This window comes from Vipera ursinii (assembly GCF_947247035.1).
Source record: "Vipera ursinii genome assembly, chromosome: 1".
NCBI lineage: Eukaryota > Metazoa > Chordata > Lepidosauria > Squamata > Viperidae > Vipera > Vipera ursinii.
Genome location: NC_139512.1, coordinates 311,274,134 through 311,291,012, shown reverse-complemented (window position 1 = coordinate 311,291,012; position 16,879 = coordinate 311,274,134). Strand labels below are relative to the sequence as shown.

General features: G+C 37.8%; 1 protein-coding gene across 1 annotated transcript in view; it reads left to right on the top strand.

Annotated features, from left to right (window-relative positions):
• The window catches only part of RCOR3 (REST corepressor 3), a 29,896-nt gene extending 19,554 nt beyond the window's left edge, over positions 1 to 10,342 (top strand). Inside the window, exons 7-12 of the mRNA XM_083367679.1 lie at positions 1,055 to 1,133; positions 1,750 to 1,968; positions 3,929 to 4,006; positions 5,115 to 5,172; positions 6,959 to 7,197; positions 7,642 to 10,342. Of these exons, the coding sequence (XP_083223805.1) occupies positions 1,055 to 1,133; positions 1,750 to 1,968; positions 3,929 to 4,006; positions 5,115 to 5,172; positions 6,959 to 7,197; positions 7,642 to 7,986 (1,018 nt within the window). The 3' untranslated portion in view covers positions 7,987 to 10,342. The remainder of the gene's footprint in view (positions 1 to 1,054; positions 1,134 to 1,749; positions 1,969 to 3,928; positions 4,007 to 5,114; positions 5,173 to 6,958; positions 7,198 to 7,641) is intronic.
• Positions 10,343 to 16,879: the final 6,537 nt, after the last annotated feature.

The following is a 16,879-nucleotide window of genomic DNA, read 5'->3' as shown; positions in this document are numbered from 1 at the left end:
GATTGTGACTGTAGTGAACAGTAGTCAACATTTCTGTTTCACACTAAACTTCATTTGTAATTGCTTCAGATTTCTGAATAGATAACATATAGTTTGGGGAATACTACTAGTACAAATACTGATTTTTCCCTCTACCTTTTTGCTAGTTTTGACAAGGCAGAAGTGAATGTTTTTTCCTACCCATCCTAATATTTCTGGTTGCAGCAGAGCACATGACATTGTATTGTGAACCAAGTATTTCAATAATCTCTTAGTCACTCCAAAGCAGGTATTAGATGATTGCATGGACTCTATTACGTTTTATAGTCTTAGAGAAGGTATCCTTAATTGTACATTTCTTGTAAAATGAGTAGGGGTTTTTAACAGTCCTGCACATTGGCCTGAGATACTTTAAATAAAGAGGAAATGTTTGAATTTGTTTTAATGGGTTTGGCTAGTCTAAAGAAAAGAAGAAATAGGGGAGACATGATAGCAGTATTCCAGTATTTGAGGGGCTGCCACAAAGAAGAGGGGGTCATGTTATTCACCAAAGCACCAGAGGGCAGGACAAGAAACAATGGTTGGAAACTGATCAAACAGAGAAGCAACCTGGAATTAAGGAGAATCTTCCTGACAGTAAGAACAATTAACCAGTGGAATAGCTTACCCCCAGAAATCGTGGGCACTCCATCACTGGAGATTTTTTAAAAGAGGCTAGACAGTCTCTTGTCTGAGATGCTATAGGCTCTCCTGCTTGAGCAGGAGGCTGGACTAGAAGACCTCCAAGATCCCTTCTAGCTTCTATTCTATTCTATTCCATTCCGTTCCATTCTATTCTAATTTACTTAGTATGGATATATTGCTTAAAATTATTTTAAATCTGATATTCATATAATAAAGACAAGAATTTTAAATAATTTGTAGTTGTGTATTTAAAAATGACTGCACTGGTAATATTTAAAACTAAAGTGAAATTTTATGCTGTAGAATACAATAAACAGGAAGTCTATTTGAGTCCTTAGGGAAGAAATTGAGTAGTGAAAATAAATATTGACTAATCATTTTCAATCCTCAGCGATGATGACGTTGAAGAACCTCACCCTATGGATGGAAATGATAGTGATTATGATCCCAAAAAGGAAAGTAAAAAAGAGGTAATACAAACTGAAGTTAAATTAGTCACCTGGAGGTTCTATTTTTATTATTATATTTTGGTCTTCAGAGGCTGCAATCAGTGATAGGGATATTATGACATCATAAAGGAACTTTAGCAGCGATCTTTGTCCTCTCCCTGCATTTATGAGCAGAATTTAAGTTTTATGAAGTTGCTGAGTCTGTCAGAGATTTAACGTAATTTCTTTTCCTAAAAATACATTGGAGTTAGTTTATTTAGAACATGGATACCTGTATCATATAAATATATATTGATGCTTACACTGATAGGTAGAAAATGTAATTTAATTAATACTTATACTTCCTGTACACTTGTAATGCAAATACAGTTATTCATACAGAAATCTCACAAATTAGTTATCATTTTAGAGGGTCATGGCAACGTAAAGTTAAGAACCCCCAACTTATCCAATCACATGTCAGCCATGTGGCCTGTTTTTGCCAAGGAAAATCTATACAGTTGATTTTATTCTCTTGTCTGATGATATGTGGTATGAGAACTATGTGTTAAGAAAGATTTTAGAAACAATGTGATAATTTGTTTTTGAAGTAATGTATTGTGCTTAATTTTTTTAAAAAAAAATTCAAACATTACAGGGGAATCATGAGCAGCCTGTGCAGTCCAGCAAAATAGGATTAGGTAGAAGAGAATATCAAAGTTTGCAACATCGTCACCATTCTCAGCGCTCTAAATGCCGTCCTCCAAAAGGCATGTACTTAACTCAAGAAGACGTGGTAGCGGTTTCATGTAGCCCCAATGCCGCCAATACACTTCTTAGGCAGCTGGATATGGAGCTGATCTCACTGAAGCGACAGGTATTTTAATTACCAGGTTTACTTGGGGGGAGGTGTATGTTTTTAATATTTTAGGTTCTAGTAAACAGAAAAATCTGAAACATGTCTAGTAAGTGAAATGGTAGGTTAAAAATACATTCAGTGTGTGAGTTTCTGTTTATTAAAATAGGTTCATGAGTTGAGACTTCAGCATAACTATTGGTTCTCTCAAGTTTACATAGATAGCAATAGCACATAGATTAACATATTGCTTCATAGTGCTTTACAGCAGAGGTCTTCAACCTTTTGGACACCAGGGACAGGTGCCATGGAGAAAGGTTTTTCCACAGACCAGAGGGGGTGTGGTTTTGAATACTGTTTGCATTCTGAGTATGGAGCTTTGCTTATGTGTGTGGCCTGCTTGCTGGCATGCTGCGGACCAGTGCCGGTTCACATACCAGGGGTTGGGGACCCCTGCTTTACAGCACTCTCTAAGCGGTCTATAGAGTCAGCATATTGCCCCCAACAATCTGGCTCCTCATTTTACCGACCTCAGAAAGTTGGAAGGCTGAGTTAGCCTTGAGCTCATTAGGGTCAAACTCCTAACAATGGGCAAAGTTAACTTGCAATACTGCATTCTAACCAGTGTGCCACCACGATTCTTACCTAAACTTATTGACTTCAATAAAACTAAATTCATTGTTTCAGTTTTAAAGTGTGGTTTTATCAGTATCTTAATCCTGTATTGAACTTTTGTAGATAGTTTGGTCTAGGAGTTAAGGCAGCAAGCTAGAAACCATAAGGTTTTGTGTTCTAGTCCCAGCTGAGCCCTTGAAATCAACTGTGTGTCGTTGGGCCAGTCTTTCTCTCTCTTCCCATTGTAGAGAATAGGAGGAGGAAAGTGTGTTGGACTTGAGTTATTTGTAAAAACAATAAAGACAGGATATGTATGTATGTTTGTATGTATGTATGTATGTATTTGGTAAAGGTTCCCAAACTTTCTTGGTTCATGGCACCTTTATTGTTTTAGTAATTTTTTCACAGCACTCCTAGTCTTGTAGTATACACAGTGTCCAACAGATGTCAAGTATCACTTTGTTATTCCACAGAATCCCTGTGAGTTTACTGTGGTGTCCAAGAGTGTCATGCTGCAGTTTGGAACCATGTAGCATTTTAATTTCTAGTAGACAGTCCCTTTCAACTGGATGGGAAAAAATGGTCTAGAACAGACATGTCAAACTCGCAATGTCACATGACATCGCACAACGTATCAGGACTGTTTTGCTATTGCTGGCAATAGGGTGGGCGCGGTTTCCGCGTGATGCGTCCGGCCCGCAGGCCAGCAGTTTGACACCCCTGGTCTAGAAAGATAATGAATAAAAGTATACCCTTTCTAATGCTTTCCCATTTTCAGCAAGATAAATGTTTAAAAGGAGTTATGAATTTACATAAATACAAAATAGCATGGGGTGATAGAATATGGAAAAAAAGAGAAAAATAAGTGGTGGTTCTATTCTGTGATGCTTAATCACAAGGATTTAATGAAGCTCTCCAATGCTTGAAGCAAATAACCCTGATTCTTAACTAGGTATAAGCGGATAACAATATTGGTCTCGGATTTTACGTCAGGAATTCAAGATCTTGTTGGAAGCCACCATTTTATTTCTTGCTGTTTACTTCATAGTTTCTATATGCCACCTCAATTAATATAGATTCTAGGTGGTACACCGAAAGAAAATACAATCCTACACCCACATTAAAACAAACAATATTAATATTTAGATATCACGTTCATTTTACTAACTCAGTTTATTGTTTGTGCATGGAAACAGGCAAATTGCTTTGCTCCTTGAGACAAGCGTCATCTCTTCAAAATTTTATTTTATTTCATTTTATTTTTGTTTAGGGCCTTTGGTTTAATTTTCAATTAATCACTTAGCAGTTGATATTTACATTACTTTGTAGCAGCTAATTTTCATTCCTATTTTGTTCATTGGACAAGGTCCAGAATGCTAAACAAGTAAACAGTGCACTTAAGCAGAAAATTGAAGGTGGAATAGATGAATTCAAACCTCCTGAGGTGAGTCACTGTGAAATGTAGGTGAATTTTCAGTATTGTTATTCTGCTAGGAACTGAAGACTATTCTGAAATTATTTTCATTGGTGACAATTTGCTTTGATGAAAAAAGTTGATGAGAACCCTATATAGGTTTTAAAACATTTTAAAAATGTATTTAAAACATTTTCATATATTTTATTGAGTGACAACCGTTCATTCAGTGCAAGTTCAAACGCAAATTTAATGAAGATTTAAACAGAACTTAACTTTTAATTACTTTCTGAAAGGATTGTTCCAATTGTACTTTCACTCTAGATTGTAGTCATTAGTTGGCATACAAAAATCCACTGAGATTTTCAATGTACTTGCCAGTCTGTATGAGTGATTGTCTCATTTGTTTCAACTCTGGAGTGGACTAGGCCTATCAGATGTGTTGCTTTAAAAAAGAATGGAGACCGCATTTTCTTAACAGGAAGGGCTATAGCTCAGTAGCAAAGCAATGTATTGCAGGCAGGATTCCAACTACCTGTTGTGGTACAGAACACTACCAAATGTCCCTATCATTTTCATGTAAGCTTTCAAAAAATTATTGTTTAAACTTTAGAGAATCGCTGCTAGCTTTAGACCAGGGATTCCCAACCAGGGGTGCAAGACGATATTCCAGGGGGTGCAAAAACTTGGGTTTTCAAAATTATAGTGTATATGCATAATTTGTTGCCACTATTTTGAACTTTTGTAAAGGGTGCAAGAATATATCAGAAGCGTTCTAGGGGTCTGGGGTATAGAAAAGGTTGGGAGCCCCTGCTGTAGACAATGTTTTGGATGTCAGCTGTTACTACTTTAACTAGCATGGCCAGTAGCAAGGGTTTGTGGAAGTTGTGATTCAGAATATCTAGAAAGCATCAGTTTGCCTACCACAGAGATAGACCAAGAATCTAATGTTTTAAAAGATACTTTTGTATTCCTAATTCAGTTCATGGAGTTCTGGGGAAACATCCTGAGCTACTAAAATTGGCAAATGTAAATCAAGGTAATTAAATTGAAAGGTGGTGTTGTGGCTGAAATTTTCACTGTTGTTTTCAGATATTTAATAGTTTGCTATGTGTTGTCATTCTTTATTTCTTAATAGTCAAATCAAAAAATAAATGCCCGTTGGACAACAGAAGAACAACTTCTTGCAGTTCAAGGTACACTAATGTTACTAATATTTTCTTTCAGGTTGTAATTCTTGATACTCTGAAAAAATTTTTTAAAAAATGTAGCCATATGTACTTGTGTCTGTTGGAGCAGGAAAAAGTAGCAAGTGAGGAAATACATATGATACAAAATACCATAACAGATATTTGCATTCAAATTTTGGAATGCTAATAAGTAAACATGGAGTTTGCACTGTGAGATCATTTCATTATTTTAAAGTCAGAAAACACGGATAATGTTTAAAACAGAAGTAAAGATTTTTTTTGTATGCTGCCTTATTAATATAAATGCTTTAAAATCTTTCAGGCATTACAGTTTATTCAAAAAATGTAAATAAAATCAAACAAGTTGAAAGATTAAATAGAGAGCATAGATTCAGAGTAGCTCACCCATCACAATTTGTGAGTACCCCCCTTTTTAAAAAGAGGTGGCCAACTGCAAAAAGATAGGATAACATTCCCAGTGGGAAAGCTGGAAAAGTTCAGATGTAGGCATTGTTTTGAGAAAGAATCTTGCTAGAGAGGATTCTGGTAAAAATTTGTCACTGAAAAAAATTGTCACATATTTTGAGAATACAAAATTCTCTTAATCTGGAATATTGAAGATACTGTCCCAATTCTGCATATACACATTAGTTAAATTATTTTTCTTGGGCTGAAATTCTATATTCATTCACTTAGTAATATAATTCTTTGAACTAATAGAATAGTATTGGTCAGTGAACTTATTTCATGGACATTCTGAGTCTCTATTTCAGTATGTTATTTCATTCAATGGAGTAACATTCCAGTCTGGAATCGTCTCCATATCAAGACTGTCAGTGGATTAGTGGAGTACCAGAGCTTTAGAAATGGACTTGTAATCATTTCTAAAATGGTAGGCATCGGTAACTTTTTAATCAAGGCCGTTTTGAGCAGGATATGACATGTCTCTGGAGTCTTTGTGCTGAGGAGTTCCTATTAATGACCATCAGGTTTCTGAGATTTATATGGAACAGGGCTTGGCGGAACTAGCCCTGTTTAATAAAATACTCAGCTGGCCCTATTATCACTTTAATTGAACTGATTGAACTAGTTTAATTGCTTTTTCACACAATGACATTGCTTACTGATAAATTTGCTTATCAACTAAATGAAACAGGTACCACACTTTGCTATATTTGTTCAGATTTCTTTTATATATCAGGATCTACATGAATCCATGATAGCACTCCATGCAAAAGTGTGCAAAAACTCAAGACATTCCACTGAAAGAAGAGGGTTTTTTTCCCCACAGAAATGTTTTATCTAAATCAGGGGGTCACGGGTCACTACCAGGCCATGGCCTGTTCGAAACTGGTCTGTGTGAGTGATGGGCAACACACACACACACACAAAGCTCCACTCGTGTGAGCAGTGGACCTTTGGAGCTATGCATGCATGCCATTCATATGCCCCCCCATGCCAGAAAGCAAGGTGGAAAGGTTGAGGACCGCTGATCTAAATAACTAATAAACAGTTATGGCTATGATTTGCTTAACTAAAAAGCTTTGAGTCAAATAAATGATACTGTGAATGAACTGTGGTACTTTTAGAACTAGTGATATTCACAATATTACAGTTTGATCAGTAAAGTATACCAACTGCTAACAGTATTACAATGTTTTCCCCTGTGATCAATCCTTACAGAAGCACTTCTGCTTTTAAAATTGGGGTTTCCTGTCACCTGTAGAGGGCATACATATCATGCAGATTTCTGCTTCTTAAATTGAATCTTACTTATTTTGTCTTTTTTTAGGTGTCCGCAAATATGGTAAAGATTTTCAAGCTATTGCTGATGTAATTGGCAATAAGACTGTTGGCCAAGTGAAGAACTTCTTTGTAAACTACAGGCGTCGTTTTAACTTAGAGGAGGTATTGCAGGAATGGGAAGCAGAGCAAGGAACCCTGGCTTCTAATGGTGATGCTTCTGCTTTAGGAGAGGACACAAAAAATGCTAATGTGTCATCAGGAAAAAGTACAGATGAAGAAGATGAGGTGTGTTTCTGTGTACCAAATAATAAATAAGCATAAGTTCAGAAATGGCATTACATTTCCTATCACAAAATGTAATATTTAACTTGAAGAGGAATGCATCAGTGTTGGAAACTTATTGCCTCCTGATTTGTAGAGCTCTTTTCTCATTGTGATTGTGTTAGCCAAGCACTCCCAATCTGGGCTACCTCTGGTTCTTCCCACACTATTAATATGGAAAACATAGCTGAATAATCCTGAATATTATTAGATTTTATTATTTTATATTGAATATTTTATTTCCTTACATTGCTAAATAATTTAGAAATGGTTTTTTAAAAAGAGGTTTCTTAACTTACAAATATGGCTACACTAACAATGCTTCCTTGTTTCTGGAGGTAGCAGATACCCAAACTGCATGATGATGAAGAATGGCTGCTTTTACATATCTTATCACTTAATTTACAGGCCCAAATCCCTCAGACACCTCAGTGTGTAGGGTCTTCTCCACCAGCCCAGGCGTCTACTCCAACACCAGCAACCCCAGTAACAACTTTGAACCAGCCTCCTCCATTGCTTCGTCCAACCCTTCCAGCTGCTCCAGCTCTCCATCGTCAGCCTCCACCACTACAGCAACAAGCTCGATTTATTCAACCCAGGCCAACCCTAAACCAGCCCCCTCCACCACTCATCCGTCCAGCTAATTCCATGCCTCCTCGTCTAAACCCAAGACCAGCACTGTCCTCCACTGGTGGGCCACAGCCACCTTCACTTATTGGAATCCAGACAGAATCACAGTCCCCGCTACATTAAACAAGTAGGGCAGAACTATGATAATTAAAGTAGTATCAGTGTGTACTTTCCTCAGCTAATGAAGAGGTGAAGGGAGGGAAAGAAAGCTTTCCACAGTATGAACTGTCACAAAGGAGGTGGAAATGGATATATAATATGTGAATGATCTTCTGAGCGAGAGAAACTTCGGTGCAGTAGATTATTGCAAAGAAAACCATGTCTACAAAGTCAACATTTTACAAAGCTAACTTTTTAAAAAAGAAAAGAAAATTCACTGCACTATGACTTCAACTGATTTTTACTCTATTTATTTTATAAAATCCTTTGTATTCAACCTCATGGAAATAAACCATCTGGATAGTGAAAGCGTTTCAATTTAAGATTCAAACAGGGCTGTAAATGTGATAAAACGGGAAATTATTTTTACATTTTCCTATGTTAGGAGCGCAAGTATTACTGACAAGCCTGCCATTCAGATTTTGACAGATACCACCACTTCATACATTTTTCTAGGCTTGTATTTTCTATATTTCTTCATAAAGTACTTTTCTTCAGTCTACTTGTTGGGAAAGTTTTGAAGAGTGCAAAGCTAAGGTACTAAAGAGGTTCAACTATATATGTGGTCTTCTAATACTGGAAATATGACTTACTAGTTCAAACTCTGTGATAGACAGCAAGTGAGCTACCATTTGCATCCAACACTGGTAGCCAGGTGGCTAATAAAGTCACAGTTGTCTTCTTTTTAATAAACTTTGTAGTACAACTTCTTACCTGAAATTTTATTCAATTAAGTTCTGGAAATAATTTGGCAAGGAATGCTGAATTCCATACATATAGGGGCATGGTGAAACAGTCTTAATATTAAGGATGTTTCCTCCTTCATTTCTTGAGATATCTCAGTCTCTTTTTGCTGTTCCTTGCCAATGCATGTCCCCTCTTTTTTTTCTTACTATCAAAAATGATACCAACTCATGCCTTACTTATCAGTTGGAGTTTAACTGTTTATGATCAAAGTGACATGCTTTTAATTTTGGGCAAGAAATACCAAGCAATGAAAATCTATTTTCTGAAAGATGTGCATCTCTTTAATATAGTTGACTTCCCCACTTCTTACTAAAACAAACAGTGTTTTAACTTTCAAAGTTAAAATTCTGGATGATTTCATGTATAGCAAAGCTGTACTAGTCTCTTAAGCACTGCATTTTACAGCTCAAATATCAAAACTTTTAGACTAACACCTTATCATGATTAAGGCGTTAAAGGGATTTGCCCATTAACTTTCATGTTCTTAATTTTTTAAAATTCTTATTTAAATCAAATTTTCTTTGTAGTATATTAAATAGAAATTCCTTCAATGGATGTCTCTTGTACATTATCTGTATCCAACCAGAGTGTTTGGTTTTTAATACTGGCTTTTCAGTGGGGGGAAAAAGCATCACTATCCCTTGCCAGAATTCTTGGTACTTCGCTATATTTATCCTTTGGTTCTAATGTCAATATTAACCCATTGTATTCTTCCAATTTGCCATAGTCCTGTTTGTGCATTTTGGCATAACTCTCTAAATACCAAACTATTAACAATGCATCTTCAGTATTTAAATATGTAGATCAGGTTTCCCAGTGACTGTATTGTCTTTTTTTTTGCTAACTTTTGTCTTGTCTCTTGTTGCTAGAATTTCAGTATGCAGAAAATTGGGTGCTGCCATTTAAATGGCAATTTTAGACTATTGAAACTATAACTGGGCACTTGTGTGTTTCGGTATGACGGTATGGTATGTAGTATAATACTGCTTTACATACGCTATGCCATACAGTGACAAAATGTTTAGCATTTGTAGTACTGAATATGTACATAGCAAAATGTTGTCCTTTTAAAAAATTGTGTGCTTTCCAGATTATGTGCATACAGCTTGCACGTCCTGTTTTGGGTAGGGGGTTGTGTTAAGCAGTGTTTTTGCCTGGAGGAGTGAAATGCTTGCTGCTTAATCAAAGAATTAAAGTTTCCAAGGAATCTGTGTCTATTTTTATGTACCTTGTAATAGTTTTAAGATACTTAGGCCCTATACTGTGATTCTCTTCTAAATTCATTTATATTTTTTTAAAGATTAGAAATAAAACTATACAATTTTTTTCATTTCAAAGAAATTTTCTTTTTGGGCAATATTATAAAAATCTAGTTTGACTTTGTACCATTTCTACAAACCACAATCTATTCATCTTGGTTTATTTTTGTCACTTTATGAAATGTAAAATATTTGCACTCCCTTTTAAGTTGGGCAAAAATTTATTTCTTACAGTGGATATGACAAATGTAACTTTGCATCTTCTTTTTATGTACAGTTTTCAGTTACAATAAAGAAATATAAAAACTTTTAAATGAATGGCCATCAATAAGGCCTATGTGTATATTTTGAAAAAATATTTCTAGGATAAAGTATTATGTGGTTGGAAGATGTTTGTGACTATACATGCAGACTGGATACTTGATAATATCCTTTTTTAGTTAAGTATAAATTAAAAATGATGGAACACTAAATTGATATTGCAGTTATATTCTTAAAAAATGTAAGGCCTATAAGACAGGCATATGGGACACATTGTACAGCTTTTAGAATATAGGATTGCATAATTTTGAAATGGATGGTTAGCTTTACTCTTAGATCCATTATTCTGTCACCTCTGAATAATATATGTAATAATAACATAATAGTAACTAAAAAAAGTTGGAAACGACTAGCACGCATGTGCAGGGGAACCTTTACCTTTTAACTAAAAAATCAGATTAGAGAAAAGTATAAACCATTCTGAGGTTAAGCTAATGATGAAAGTTAAGAATACATTAGCGCAATCTTGAACTTTTCTAAGAGTTTCTGTAAAAAGTGGAGTATAAGCATAGAAAGGACTTCCATCAAATAGTTTTCTAATACTCCCTGGCAAAATCATTCAAAGACTTGTGGGAAACTTGGGTTTGCAAATTCATTTGCAGCACACATTTCTTTTTCATGTTTTGCTTTCCATATTCTATCTTCCCTCAAAGGTGCCAAAGGTAACAATATGTGTAATCACCTCTGATCGTTATGCAACTAGATTTAAAAGAGAAAGGAAAATTGAATAATAAAAAATGTGTTATCAAGAATTTTCTTCCATATTTTTTGTTTACTTCTTCCCCAAGCCCAGTTATGAACATGGTAGATATCTGGTTGTTTATTCATGCACAGTTATATTGTTTATATCCTGCATTATTTCTTTACAAGCAAGATGGCAAACATATTCAACACAGCATCTTTTATTTTTCCCACAACCACACTGTTCGGTTGAGAGGGAGTAACTGGCCCAAGGTAACCCAGCTGACTTTCATGGCTAAGGTAACCCAGCTGACTGTGACTTGAACTCAGAGTCCCTTGCTTTCTAGTCTGGTGCCTTAATCACCACACCATATATTACCTTTATTAACAATTTGACACTTTACTGCTGACATTTATATTTATTAAATTTATATGCCATCCATCTTGCTATCTGAAGTGAGTAGGTGGCTTGCAATAGGAATATGAAATCCAGGAATGTCTTATCAAGTTCTTTTTGTATTAACCATTTAATAATTTTCTATAATTAATAAAATCTAAATGAAGATTGGAAGACTAAATACTATTGCATATTCACATTCCAAAAATCATGACAAATACGTGACTTACCAATCTGGTTGCAAAAATGTGCATGTTTTCACTATACCCTGGAAAAAGGATCCCTTTAAATCAGAGGTGCCCAAAAGTTTGGGGACTGGTTACGTGGAGAGAGGTTTTTCTGCGGACCGAAGGGGGCATGGTTTTGTGTGCTGCCTGCATCCTATGGATGGGGTTTTCCTTGTTTGTGCAGACCAGTTGCTGGCATGCTGCAGCCTGGTACTGGTCCACAGACTGGAGGTTGGGGACCCCTGCTTTAGATCATTTACTAGTTCTGGAAATCCATCTAGCACACATTGTCCAAACACAATACATATGTAGTAAAACTGTGAATCACAACAAGTATCTGTGGCACTACCAGAGGATTGGAAAAGAGCTGATGTAGTTCCCATCTTCAAAAAAGGGAAAAAATGGATCCAGGAAATTACAGACCTATCAGCCTGACCTCAATACCTGGGAAGATTCTGGAAAAGATAAACAACGAGAACCTAGAGGCAAAGTCATTACTAAAAGCCAACATGGGTTTGTCAAAAACATCATGCCAGACAAATCTTATTGCATTCTTTGAACAAGTGACAAAATTAGTGGATCAGAGGAATGCTGTGGATATAATGTACTTGGACCTCAGTAAGGTATTTGATAAAGTAGATCACAACATTCTACTTGATAAGATAGAAAAATGTGGGTTAGACAGAATCACCACCAGATGGATTCGTAGCTGGCTGACCGGCCGTACTCAGCGTGTGGTCCTCAATGGAACTGCATCTACATGGAAGGAAGTATGTAGTGGGGTGCCCCAGGGCTCTGTTCTGGGCCCTGTGCTCTTCAACATCTTCCATGATTTGGACAAAGGGATAAATGGGGAACTCATCTAATTTGCAGACAACACCAAGCTGGCAGGAATAGCCAACACTCCAGAAGACAGGCTTAAGATACAGGAGGATCTGGACAGACTTGAACACTGGGCACTATCTAACAAAATGAAATTCAGTGGTAAAAAAAGTAAGGTTCTACATTTAGGCAAGAAAAATCAAATGTACAGGTATAGTATAGGGGGTACCTTGCTCAATAGTAGTAACTGTGAGAGGGATCTCGGAGTCCTAGTGGACGATCACTTAAATATGAGCCAGCAGTGTGCTGCAGCTGCCAAAAAAGCCAACACAGTGCTAGGCTGCATTAACAAAGGAATAGAATCAAGATCATGTGAAGTATTAATACCACTTTACAATACCTTGGTAAGGCCACACCTGGAATACTGCATCCAGTTTTGGTCACCATGATGTAAAAAAGATGTTGAGACCCTAGAAAGAGTACAGAGAAGAGCAGCAAAGATGATTAGGGGACTGGAGACTAAAACATATAAGGAACAGTTGCTGGAATTGGGTATGTCTAGTTTAATGAAGAGAAGGACGAGGGGGGACATGATAGCAGTGTTCCAGTATCTCAGGGGCTGCCACAAAGAAGAGGGACTCAAGCTATTCTCCAAAGCACCCAAAGGCAGGACAAGCAATAGATGGAAACGAATCAAGGAGAGAAGCAACCTAAAACTAATGAGAAACTTCCTGACAGAACAATTAACCAGTGGAACAACCTGCCTCCAGAAGCTGTGAATGCTCCAACACTGGAAGTTTTTAAGAAGAGACTGGACAGCCATTTGTCCGAAATGGTATAGGATTTCCTGCCTGAGCAGGGGGTTGGACTAGATGACCTCCAAGGTCCCTTCCAACTTTATTATTATTACTTCAATCAAAATGACAAAAATAGTACTGTATGTTGCAGCAGACTCCACCCTTTTTGAACATGGGTGTATATTCTATTGCTTTCAAAATAAACTTAACCCTAAATTTCTATCTCCACTATTTATGTATCAGTGGAGAGTTAATGATCAAATAATGTCAGACTTTATGGAGAATCTTTTAATATGTCAATTATCCAAGTTTATTCATTTACCACTAACACATAAGCAGTGGTAAATGAATAAACTTGGAAAATTGACATATTAAAAGATTCTCCATAAAGTTTGACATTATTTGATCATTAACCCAGTACTGTCTTTCATATATCCTGCCTGTCTATTAAATCAACACCACTGTGAACAGTGATGCAGACAAATATTTATAAAATGTATGTCAAAAAATGGAGGAACCCAACATGCTTTTAGAATAAATTACGATTCGAGAGGTAAACACTGAGGCTAAAAGTTTTAGGCATGATGCCTGACTATTGAGCAAAATTTTTCAGCATCAGGTAAGAAAGGAATGATGAATACCAACAACTACTAGAGGAAAACAAGTAAAAGAAAAATGAGTTGCTTTTAAGAAGAACATAGTAACCACAGGTAAATTTACATATAAAGTAGAGCTACTTAAATCCTACAAGAAAGACTTCTAATAGAGACAAAAGAAGGTAAAAGTAGGAAATACTATACTGAAACTTCCACACACAGAACTGTAGATTTGCAGAAAATTTGCATCTGATTCCATTTAAAAATGAGCTAGGAGAATCCGTAGGGATCTCGGACCCCAAGGCAGCTACCTACCCTTATATTTGCTTCCAAGATTGGAAGAGGACTATATCGGTTAAGTGTTCAATGCAGGGATGGTCCACTGTCCATTCCTAACAGCAGGTGGCAATGTAATCATTACTGTTTGAAAACCTTAAGGGAGAGAGAGAGTTCCCCACTGTTCTGGGCAGCTTGGGAACTTTTAGTGTCAGGAGATTCCCCTCAACATTTCATCCAGATCGACCACACACCACACCCACACCCACACCCACACTTCAACTCTTGACTCTCAATTCTTTCTTTCGATCCTGTTCTCCTTCCAGGGGATAACGCATCGGCTCTTTTCTGCAGCTAAGAGACTTTCAGATACGTGCGGACCATGATGATATTTCCTCTTACTTTTACCTTTTGCCAGCTAAAACATGCCCACGCCGTGCCGTGCAGTAAAAGGGTTTGCTTAGCAACCTGCTCCCGATCCCGACTGAGCAACCTAACGGAGCCGCGCGTAGACTCGGCCACACACAGAACCGAAGGCTGAACGCGGCCTCGCGCGTGCTTACCTTGGAGTAACTGAAGTAACTTATCAGCGATACTTCTGAGAAACAATGCCGCGGATTGGCTGAACCGAAGCTTGGCTGTCTGCCTTGTTTTTCACCACAAAAGGCTCCCAGGCTTTGGAAGGAGGAGGCGCCCAGAAGAAAAGACACATCGCGAGCCCGCCCTTTCCGACGCCTCTAATTCAGTGGGTGGGTGTGTGTGTGGGGGGGGAAATATCCCAAGTACCGGGAGGAGAGTCCCTCAGCTCAGTTGCGGAGCTGGGTCTAATCTCTCCTCTCCTCTCCTCCCCAACCTCAATCTAATCTCCTCGCCTCACTTTCCCGGGGTTACCTCTGACGGGACGCCTTGAAGACTGCGGGCACCCCTCGCGCTTGGACCGCTCGAAGATCGGCGGCCGCTTGCGGAAGCGAATGCGGGAAAGGCGCCGCAGGTAGGCAAGCAGAGCGCATTGCAAAGAGTGAGCTCTGCCCAAGGCAGTTGCGGCTCCCTAACTTTGCAGCTCCGTCTCTGGTTTTGCTGTTTTATAGTGAGCTCGTGGCTTCACAAGGACGCGAGCGGAATATGTGTAACTAGGTGGGGAAGGGGGGGTAATAAAGGCGTGACTACTTCTGCAGATTTATAGGCTGTCTGAAATGGTATAAGGCAGGGGTCTTCAAACTTGGCCCTTTTATGACTTGTGGACTTCAACTCCCAGAATTCCTCAGCCAGCTTTGCTGGCTGAGGAATTCTGGGAGTTGAAGTCCACAAGTCATAAAAGGGCCAAGTTTGAAGACCCCTGGTATAAAGCCTCCTGCTTGAGCAGGGGGCTGGACTAGAAGACCTCCAATGTCCCTTCCAGCTCTATTCTGATTAAATCAAGCTCCGGTGAGATTTTGCTGGTGCTTAACCTTCCCAGAAGCGTGCCTGCGATGGATTGTTAGTTTGGCAGCGCAGTCGCTTCATTCATCTAACTGAATTAAATCTTACCGAAGTCAGCGGCGTTAAGGTTTCAAGATATCAATCAGACTGGTTTGGATTTTTGGCTGCGCTTGAGTTCAAAGGCAAAGCCTGTTCCTTCAAATACAGCTGAGAGGGATGTACAGTGGATTCGAACTCTTGAATTTTAAAACCGTAGCTGTAGAAACGTCTGAAGGTTTCAAAAAGGACGGTAGGGAATTAGGAGGACTCTTCTCGGGAAAACAGTAACTGGAGGATATTCGGGAGATAATGGAGCAATTTATAATTGCTTGTATGTGAATCCAGGATTCAGTTTGTGAATTCCACTCCTGTAAAACAACACTGTTGTTTTTTTTAATGGAGATAATGATATTATGAGTAAAGAGATAATGTAGAGTAGGAGGCTCTACACCTTTCCTCAGAAATAGGTCCTACAGAGCTATTGGGTGTGTAAAGCAATAAATATGCTAATATAGCACTGACAGATAGTAAAGTTATTCTGTTTCTCAAAGGTATACACTTGAATGGATGTACAGCTATTATTTCTTTCTGACATGAATATAGACAAACTGGGAGGAGTGGTGGTAACCTTCACCCACTTGCCCAGCAATCGTAATGCTCTTTTCCTGCTCTCCAAACAGGTCAGTGGTTCTTAAACTGGAACAATTACCCCCAAATGGTAATTGGAGGATATTCTGGAGATAATGGAGCAATTTATAATTGCTTGTTTGTGAATCCAGGATTCAGTTTGTGAATTCCACTCCTGTAAAACAACACTGTAATTTTTAATGGAGATATTGATATTATTTAAAACCAGGAAAGGGAGAATTTGGACAAACAATTAAGAATCACTGACGTATGGAATATCTATCAAATCCCCATAGCTGTGGTGATAAGTGATCAGCATGGAAAATGCAGTTATGATCTTCATGGCCTACATAGAGAGCTTTGAAATACTAGTTCTGGAACCAATTTGTGACATGCTTACACAAGATTCTTTGTTGGGTCTAGATATTCCAAACAATATAAGCATTGGAATGAATCAAGAATTCCCCTCCCCTAGTGCAAGATCATTTAATGGAACAAGACTGGATATGAGGGGTTTTTTTTTGTTTTTTGCCATTCTGGAGATAAAATACGCAGTCATGCTCTTTGAAAACTACTGGAAGACTGCCAAAGCCCCCCTCATTTTTGTGGAGAAAGGCAATTGTAAACATCATCCAGTTGTATAAGTTTT